Below are 9422 nucleotides of genomic sequence, written 5' to 3' on the forward strand. Positions count from 1 at the left end.
TGAACACTAATAGAAGGCACTATTAGCAAAAGATGCACTGTGTTCATCAAACGGGGGTTGGAGCAGAGAACTCAGCTATGTCCCACCTGTCTCCTCTGATCTTTTAAGGGAGGACATGAGAGCAGGGCTTTGACTGACTATCCAGCATGAAGATGGCCAACTAGTTGGAGATTCCCCCTGACAGAGGGGTAAATTGTCACTAGGAAGGCTGTGTGAGCCATCAGGGTCCCGTCATTATCTGCTTAGCTCAGGGGGAACTGCTGTGGGTTGTGCATTAAGCTGCACCACCAAAATGTGTCCCCCATTACACAGCTTGGGAACCATCTGAGCTGATCCACCCTAGATAAGGACACCAGAAGGGCCAATTCCTGCTCTCTGAAAGGCTCTAAAATGTGTATCTCAAGAGGATCATTATCAGGACTGTTTCTGACTATTTTAAAGCTGCAACAAAATAAACCTTTACCCTTGCTGTTATCGCTTGTCTCTTAGGAGGTGTCCAGGATTGTGATGTTTTCCAAGGGCTGTTTTAGCGCCATCCTGCAGAAAACCACACGGTTGGAGAAGTTTATACAAACTCAGAGCACAAGGATGCTGTTAACTTCCCATGCAGCCTTTGCTGCTCCAAAGTGACCTGGGAAGGGTACTTCTCAGTCCGTGTCTCTGCACACAGTGTTACCGAGCTGACTCGGTAAAGTAAAAGACTCAGTAAATGCTGCCTGTCAGGCTGCAACAAGCTTCCTCATCAGGTGCAAATGGACAGGAAAGATTTTCTTCCATTTGCACCTGATGAGGAGGCATGTTTCTCCCCCAAAAGCTGGTATCTGCCACCCTGTGTTTCACTCCCATGGATCAATTCAGCGTCCTTCGAATCAATGTTCTCCACTAATGAGTTATTGCTTTTTTATTTTCGAATTGAAACTTAAAATCTACCGGCAAATATTGTGTCATCCAAGAGATACCAGGTGCACAGAATCAAACCTGTAAGCTCCTAAATGAGAATTATTGGGTTTATATCACGGGTTTGTAGTTCCTAGAGAGAAATATAGCACTAGAAACTTTTGCTGAGATTAAACAGGAGTCAATACTACAGTGCAGAGGAAGAATTTCTATTTTTGGCTACACCCTTAAGGCAGCAGAGGAAGTGTATGTCATGGTTGCAGTGACAGCTAATGAGCAGATATACAATATTAATTGCAGTAAGTGTAACACACTGAACAATCTATCAACTTCTATTTTCTCAACAGCTGTAGCTTAGATACTTTTGACTAACACCTGTGTCTGAACTGGCTGCTTTGAGTTTGTTTACCTACATGGCAGCACACAGAGAAACTAAACCACCACCTCCTATAACCTGTGCCGTGCAGCCCGGGCTATTTGCACACGCACCGGCCGCTGTAGCGCTGCTTTCAGCGTTGCAGATGTTCAGATGATTGTCTTCTTCCCTCTGCTCTGGGGGCTGACCCAGTTGTACTCGGCTTGCACCAGCACGAAGCTGTTTTCCCGGATCCTTCGGAAGTGCACCGCCTCCCGGTTTTCCCTGGCGGCGATGCCGGGGTCCGGCTCGCCGAAGGACACCTCCGTCCGCTTGTGGCAGTGCTGGGCACAGACACAGCGCACGGCGGCTGCCAGCGCCAGGCCCAGGGCGGCCGTGCAGACCAGCAGGATGCCAAGTTGGGCTGCAAGGAGTCGGCTTCCTCTGCCAAGGTCTTCCCCTTTCCCAGGAATAGCAGATTTGGGAGCTGGTCTGGTCACCCATGCCAGGGTATTCCCACCTGCCTCCTCCTCTTTCTCTTCCTCACCCCGAGTGCCGGTCTCCTCTGGCTGCGGTACCAGCTCTCTTTCTGCCATTTGCCTTGAAGCCAAGGACAAATTGCCAGCAGTGCTGTCATTCCCAAACCAGGCTGTGGTTGCAGCAGCATCACCCAGGTGAGTGTGTACGTGCAGGGCAGAGGGAGATGCTGTCACATGCAGGGAGTCTTTCGAGATGGCCTCGCTCTTGGTACTGGCCTTTGAAAGCAAAAACACACCAAAATGTGTTTGAGGAAGGAAGAGAAAGGGGGGTGATTATGTTCTCACTACCTACATCATAGTACAGTTCAACTCTTGACACGCACATGTCCCTCTGGCCTTAAAATAACCCTTCTCCATTCCCTGGTTACTCAGTACCTTTTAGAAAATGAGCCAGATGAAGCCCTGCTCCATCCATATCAATTCCCGTGGGAGGGACAATGCACTGGAGCTGGTCCCAGGGGCAAAGGCAGAGTGGGTTGAAGGGGCAAGGGTGAAGGGCAAAGGTGGAGAGGAAATTCACTGCTTTGCCTAAGTAAAGGTCTGTAGTTCCCGTTGTTGTGGTGGTATTTTTCACAGCCATAGTTATCACAGAAAAAAAATCACTTAATAAACAATTCCCACTTTGAGTGATGCCAGGGTCATGCTGAAAGAGCAGCTGTGACCTTCCCAGCCCAGCTTCATGTTTAGTCACGTGGGCCTACTGGGATTTGGTATCACCCTTCTGGGGTTGTATAGAGCTGTGGAGCAGAGGGACACAGGAGACTTGGGATGGCCTTTGACATCAGTGGTTTTGGGGCAGTCACATACAATCTGTGAACTCTTCCCAAAGCCTGCCTTGCTATCTAAGCATACACAGCTGGTTTGAAATCGTCTGCCTCTCTGTGTTGCTTAACCACCCATTTTAGTGGGAATGACTGTTCCTGCCTGCTCCTGTTTCTGGGGACTGTCTGGTTCCTTGCACCTTATTTTATCTGTCACAAAATGACAGCAGCTCCATGCCAGTTCTGCAGCCCAGGCTTTGCTGCAGGTGTTATCCAAGACTAACTGGGAAACAATCATACAATTTATTTGAATTTTTCCATTCCCACTGTGCATCTGAGCCCCCATCCAAAACCTGCAAAATGTACTGGAGTTTTTCCTTTGGCTCCAGTGAGACTTGAATCTGGCCCTCAGTAACTGGCACCTCTCCAGCCTGTCCAGCCCAGCAGGCTTTTTCACACTTCCATTAATTACACCAGAGAAACTCTCACCCTCTACCATCATTAGCGATTTCTAAGGCTTCCTGGGAAGACAGTGTGACAGGAGCACAAAGCTGAGGTAGGAGCCCTGGCAGGCTGTGAAGCAAAGTAGTGGAGGGTCAGAGCATCCTTTGTGGAAGAGAGTTTCTGAAGGTGCTAGTAAAGTGCAGTAGTAAATAGAAGACTTTCAGTGGCTGAACTCCAAACTGTAAAGTAGCTGACTGGTGAAGTTAGGATTGCATGTGTATGGATCACTTGCCCTCAAAATGCAAACAGCATACTGTAAGGATATACTGCAGGACTTGGGACTTTGGGATAGAAAATGGAATTTCCTCGCAAGTCCTTGCCCTATCTCACCTCATTTCTCCTTTCTTTTCATGCTCCTTCTCTCCATTCTTGCCTAATTTCCCAATATTTTTATTTCATTGTGCTCTTCTTATCTTGCCTTGTGCAATAACTCTTCCTTTCCTTTGTTTCAATCTTCTGCCATTTCTCCACTTCTCTCTGTGGCTATGCCAGGTGCTCATGATACATATCTTTCCTTTACTTGTACCCTGTCCTCTGCTCCTTCCTAAATATTTCTGCCTCATTCTTTGCTGTATGGCCCTTTCCCCTTTTTTCTTCTGTGAGGTTATTTCTCTTCCTCCTTTGGCATCCTGCAATCCAGATCTAATTCTTTATTTTCTTTGTATTTTTCTTCTCTCCATCCTCTGCGGACTTCCACTTTTAACACTGTACCCTGTGTCTCTAAGCTATCCCTGCTTTCCAGCTTCTCCACTAGTTCCCATCTGAGCATCTTTCTCTGTCTCTGCAGCCCTGGTATTCTCTGGTTTCTCTCCCTCCTCTGTTCTCCACTTAATTCCTCAGATGCCCTCCTAGTTTCCACATCTCCTTCCATGCGTACAGCTGCCCCACTGCTCTGAGGCTGCAGTCCTTTCACCCCTTTCTGGGCTTCCTGTCCTGAGATCACCCCTTCCTGAAAGGTGCTTTCACCCACTCATCCTGCCTGCCAGCTCCTGCTCTTCCAGCAGTCTCTGGCAAGTGCACCCCATGCCTGTGGCTAACCCCACCAGCACCACGTCTGCCTTTCTGACCCATCCAGCCTCAGAAAGTACAGACCTTCTTTGGGCATCCCTGGGAAAAATTAAGTCTTCGACCTCTGGTGGATTTCTTGGGTGGTATCTATCCAGCACCCCTGGAAAGGAACATCTCAGCCTTCCACAGGAATAAAACACACATTTCCAGCCCAGTAACACCCAGTAGTCATGTCCACATGCAGGAAAGCTGGTTTAGATTGGTTTTACAGTGAGACTGTTAAAAACCCAGGCAATGGGCTCAAAAAAAAAATGCCTAAAAAGAGATATGAAAACTAATTTCCAGTGAAAGTAAAAAAAAAATAAAACTTTTAACAGGCTCAGCGTAGTTTTAGCCACTTAGGTATGTGGGCTGCTTGGTGCTGTGATGCAGTAGAGAGGTTTTATCCTCAGTCTTCTCTTAGACCTTTCTGTCCTTGGAGGAGGCGTCCTCCCTGACCTCACTGCTTACCTGCCTGTGGTCTGTGCACGTCAAACACAAGCGTGGGGTGGCAGCACTGGCATTGCTTCCTGCTCTGAGATATGGATAGAGGAAAGGCAGGGTTAGTAAGTGAGACCTGTCACCATGGCTCACATGGGAATCCCTGTTTCTCACACCACCAAGAAGTGTGCCACTCCTTAGCATTTTTGGAACACATGCAGTCAACACAGACCACACAGGCTGTATTTTTAATAGTGCCTGATCATTTATTCCTATCCCCATCATTTTCACCCACAGGATGAAATGTGGCATGAAAGTTCATGTAACCCAAATCCCCTAAGAGTTCTGAGCAGACAACCTCAAGCCCAGATTTCATAATTGCTTCGCATCCTTTTTTCCTTTTCCCTGCAGATGGAGAAATAGGTCTGCTGAGTTCACTGTTTCATTGAATATCTGCATGCACTTTCAGGGAAATATTCTGGCAGCCAATAGTTTTCATCACATTTTTCTGCCACTTGGCCAGTCCTCCACTGGTCTGAACAGTGTAGCATTGGGTTCTTATGACTTTTGGATTTTCTCCCTGTCACTGTCTGTCATGTGCAGTCTCCAAAGGATTATGTTTCAAAATCCCAGCAAGCAAACACCATCTTGCCTCCCCCCCAGCCGCAGACACCTTCCTACATAGACCCTTGTTCATCTACAGGGAAACTAGTACTATTTTCCTTCCCCATAAGGACTGGAGAAATAGCTCTTCCCACCACCGAGTTTACCCATTGGAGGTGCTGAAGCTGGAGGCATTGTTCTGGGAGAGGAAACCTTGCAAGGCATCCACCGTGCTTGCTTCTTGGGTGGGAAAGGATGGCTCCAGTGCCCGGCCTCTGGACCTGACGCTCCCACCGGACACAGCCCGTGAAGTCCGTGCCGGCTGCTTTGGCTCAGCAATGGGACGGGCATCTGACCCGACACCAAAACCTGGCGCTGGTGCTGGTGTTGCCATGTTGCCAGTGGGGCTGGCAGGCAGTGCTGGAGTGCGCAGGGGGGAGCCTGCAGGAGAGGTGGGACCTTGTCCAACAGGGAGACAAAACAAAGAGCAGGGAGAGAGGAGCAGAAGTCTCTTGTCTTTGGTTTGTTTATTTCAAATCCCACTCAGTGCCAACGCTTGCCAGGAAGGTTTGTAATACTGAGTCTTTTATTTTCATGTCACTTGTTTTTAAGAGGGAACCCAGATGAAAATTAAAGCAGCAAAGCTCTCTGCCTATGTTATGGTCAAGTAAAATAACTAAAACTCAGTCTTATTACCATGACAAAAATACTGAGAAATACATCTGCTTTGGGTATAAGTAAATTCATGGAGCTCCTTACTAACCAAAGGCTGCATAAGTACAACTAAATATATACCTGAGGAGCAATAGTCACATTTGGAGACAAATATGTTCCTCTGCTTAGACAACATTGCTAATTGCACTTCCTTATCTTCAAAAGCTGGGATTTTTGGTAAAGTATGTTTTACGTTAGGGTTTGCATTGAATCATAAGATCTGGCAGCCCTGTTTAACTTTCCGGTACCCTCCTTGGAACTGGCTCCATCACTTCAAGTGCTGGCCCATGCCCTCACTTCAAGGAGCTCACCAGAGCCATCACTGGTCTCCTTGGTGGCCACAGGAGTTAAAACAGGTCCCCCCAGCTTGTTTGGGTCACTTGTGTCGAACGCTTGCCCAGAATAAGCTGTAAAACTACTCTGCAGGAAGCCAACCCGTACCTTTGCTCGCCGTTCCTGTGGGGTGTGTGTCATCTGGTCCCTGCGAGGGCACAGGGGCTGTGGTGTCGGGCTTCTTGCTACTGCCAGCAAGCGTCTTGTTTTGCCCCCCCTGAGCCACGATGGCAGATTCAATCTTTGCCCAGTAAACAAAGTATGACTGGACTATGGAGATGCTGTTAAAACATAATTAGGCAAGAATTTATTTGCTCTGTAGCATTAATAAAACACAAAGGCTGCTTTAATCTGAGGAGAGAACGGATGCAAAAGTATTTTAAAGGATTAGCCTGTCATACATTTGCTATTACAAATGAAAGATACCCGGTCTCATAAGAAAGATTCGGGGTGAAGAATCACCACCCATAATTAAGATCAGCCAAAAATGTGTGGGAACTTAAATAAAAAGAAATAAGAAAGGCTCTATTACATTCACCATGTTAATAGAAGTACATTTGTAAAACTTGGACTAGCTCAGCTTATAATCTTCCGTAGGCAGGGAAACAACAGTGGTATTTACTAATTAAAACAAGTCAATGTAACTTGTACAAACAGCAGAATAGGTAAGGGCAAAAAAAGTCTCTCTTCTCAGTCCTCTGATATTTGAGCCTGCCTAATCCTCTGCTTTTTGTCAGGTGCCAAAACTGCATTGGCCAACCTTTAACTGTTCACCCAGAGAGCCTTATTTAAGCTGGAGATTTTGGGAGAATTTCAGCTCAGATTGCTCAGCTGCTTCTGAGAGTTAGCTAAGGGGAAACCAGTTTGGGTTTTCCTGTGGCAGATGATTCTTACAAGGTATTTTTAAGCCTAACAAGGAGTTTTTCCAGATGCTATGTTAGGGCAAAAAGGGAGAAGCTATCAGAAGTCATCTTGGAGGGTCAAAAGCCAGAGGGCAAAGGAAATATCAGAGCGGATGTCTAGGACTAGGTGTTGTTGGGTATTGTTTGAGTTTATTTGGTTGCTTGAGCTTTATGTGGCTTAAATAGTATTTTCTGATTTAAAACAATGGCCAAAAATTGAAAATTCCAAGCAGCAATATTTCTGTTTCAATGAATTTTTATTGAATCACGATGAGGTGCACAAGCCACAGCATTCACCAGGATGCTTATGTTTTGGGAAGCAGCCAAGGATCTGGCCAAGCAGCTTCTAAGTGGTTTTGTAAAGTCAAAAAATAACAATTTAATCTCTTTCAAAATGAAAAGCTGCTGTGCTTCCTCTAAGACAGTCAGTTAGAAGACTTTTTATTTCGTTCCAAATCAGAACCAAACTACTTGAAGAGTTTGGGACTTTGGTACAAAACAGAGACATCAAGTTTTGACACAGTGCTTGCTCTCTTTTTAATGTGAATAGTTCTATTTTCATTTTACTTTTTTTAAAAGTAAAATTTTTAATTATTTTTAAGAGGTTGTATACAAGATTATCCTGTGGGCAGGGAAGTCCAGTCCTATGGGTTGTATTTACAAAGACAGGCAATATAATCACAGTTCTGTCTTTATGCCTTAATATTTCTATTTCCTAAATGCCCAGGCTGTCATCTTCCAGTGTATTTGTTCTGAGAAAATAGTGACCATGTAAATAAAAAGCAGCACTACCTAGCAGACATTAATGGTGATTTACGTGCCAGCTGGGATACTGTTGCACCATTTGGTAAGTATTTAGCTGTATTGGGTTCAAGATACATAAACAACTTTGCTGGACAAGTATGATGGAAAAATAAAGCCAAGCCTTTAAACTGAGAGGACACAAATTCTGGTTAGGAACCAGCACATCCTTACAAAAACTTGATGTCTCCAATGGGTTGGTCTGGTGCTTTCCATACAAAGGACAGGTTTCTTTTCAGTGACTTGTCCGAGTGGGTAACAGTGTCCCCATCTTCAAAACAAGTCAGCAGCTTGGAACCAGGAGGCATGAAGATGAATGTGCCAGCGATTTCGTTGTTGGACACTTTGCGAGCTTGGAGCATAAAGCCCATATAATCCCGGGTGCTCCTCACTGTCACTGGAAGACAAAACATGGGACAGAAGGGATTTGTCTAATAGTTATGGAGTTAATTGTCTGCAATGGATTTTCCAGTGATAGCACTGTAACTAAAAGAAAACCTTGGGCAACAACACTGAAAACACCTCAGGACCAGTGATGATGGGACCAGGACATGCTGCCAACTGTGCCTAAGAGTCAGGTGGGTCACCCAGACCGCTTTGTGTGGTGCAGAGGAGCAGTGAAGGTGACTTTACCCTCTGGAAGTGCCTCTCATGCCATTGCATGTAATGAGGTCTGCTGTGGTTAAGACACAATTGAGATAAATAAATCCCCTCCAAAGCACCCAAACCTACCAGCTGCCTCCAGCCAACAGTTGGTTTGCAACATGGTGAAAACCTGGAGTCAACCATCACCTGAGAAACCTTAGGCCAAGTGCTGCAAACAGAATTCCTCTGTAAATACGTTCATTTCCTCATGACGAGAGAGGTGGTGTTGCTCACTCAGACCGGTTATCCCTCTTCCCTGACCTCACAAAGATTCATGCCATCACTTGAAATGAGTTGTCATGTATTTTTCAGATGCAGGAAGCTGTTCCTTACCTGGAACCTTGTCACCTGGGAAGTAGAAGGACATGTTGGTGTGGACAGTGACGTAGTTGCTGTTGGGGCTGTGCAGCTGCACTCTGAGGTGCCTGGGCATCATGTCGGTGCAGGCAGAAAGGCTCGCGCCGTGCGAGAAGGCGGCCGCGCAGGAGACCAAGCACAGGGTGGTGCATGCCCAGCCAACAATGGCAGTGTGGGCTCTCCTGCCATCCTCCATCCTACAGCAGAAAACAATGTGGAGGTTCACTTCAAAGCAGTGGCTTCAGCAGCCTGTGAGCCCGTCTGGAGCCATTGATTTAGCTGATCTGCAGAACCACCGTTCCCGCAGGGTTTAAACAAAGGAAAATAGATTATCTTTGAGGCACCTGGAGACACTTTTGAATCCACAGCATTCACATTCTGAAGTAATTGTTGCGGCTGGAAGGGAAGAGGCCTCACAGGAGGATGTATTTCTTGTGAAGTTGCCCGTGGAGGGAGCAGTCAAGGAAGATTTACTCTGAAAAGTCTTATGGGCTTTAGGAGGAGGAGAAGGCTCTGTACGGCC

At 46.3% G+C, this 9422-nt stretch overlaps 1 protein-coding gene across 1 annotated transcript; it reads right to left on the minus strand.

The window, feature by feature from the left end:
- Positions 1 to 1422: 1422 nt before the first annotated feature.
- Positions 1423 to 9095, minus strand: REELD1 (reeler domain containing 1). Its single transcript, XM_018085251.3, has 6 exons — positions 8876 to 9095; positions 8072 to 8294; positions 6303 to 6475; positions 5315 to 5606; positions 4575 to 4638; positions 1423 to 2007 (listed from the first exon to the last, which is right to left on the minus strand). Exons 1-6 carry the CDS (start codon positions 9093 to 9095, stop codon positions 1423 to 1425), a joined length of 1557 nt encoding a protein of 518 aa, XP_017940740.2.
- Positions 9096 to 9422: the final 327 nt, after the last annotated feature.

Source organism: Manacus vitellinus, unplaced genomic scaffold, assembly GCF_001715985.3.
Source record: "Manacus vitellinus isolate BGI_N305 unplaced genomic scaffold, ASM171598v3 scaffold_0_pilon, whole genome shotgun sequence".
In the NCBI taxonomy this organism is placed as follows: Eukaryota; Metazoa; Chordata; class Aves; order Passeriformes; family Pipridae; genus Manacus; species Manacus vitellinus.

Bases quoted from the DNA above. Each gene is read 5' to 3' on its own strand.
- REELD1 (XM_018085251.3), bottom strand. From the start codon at position 9,095: ATGGAGGATGGCAGGAGAGCCCACACTGCCATTGTTGGCTGGGCATGC. The intron at 5,607-6,302 runs GTACGGGTTGGC...CTGTTGGACAAG, and splicing joins CACAGGAACGGCGAGCAAAG to GTCCCACCTCTCCTGCAGGC. The intron at 4,639-5,314 runs GTAAACTCGGTG...TCCATATCTCAG, and splicing joins AGCTTCAGCACCTCCAATGG to AGCAGGAAGCAATGCCAGTG.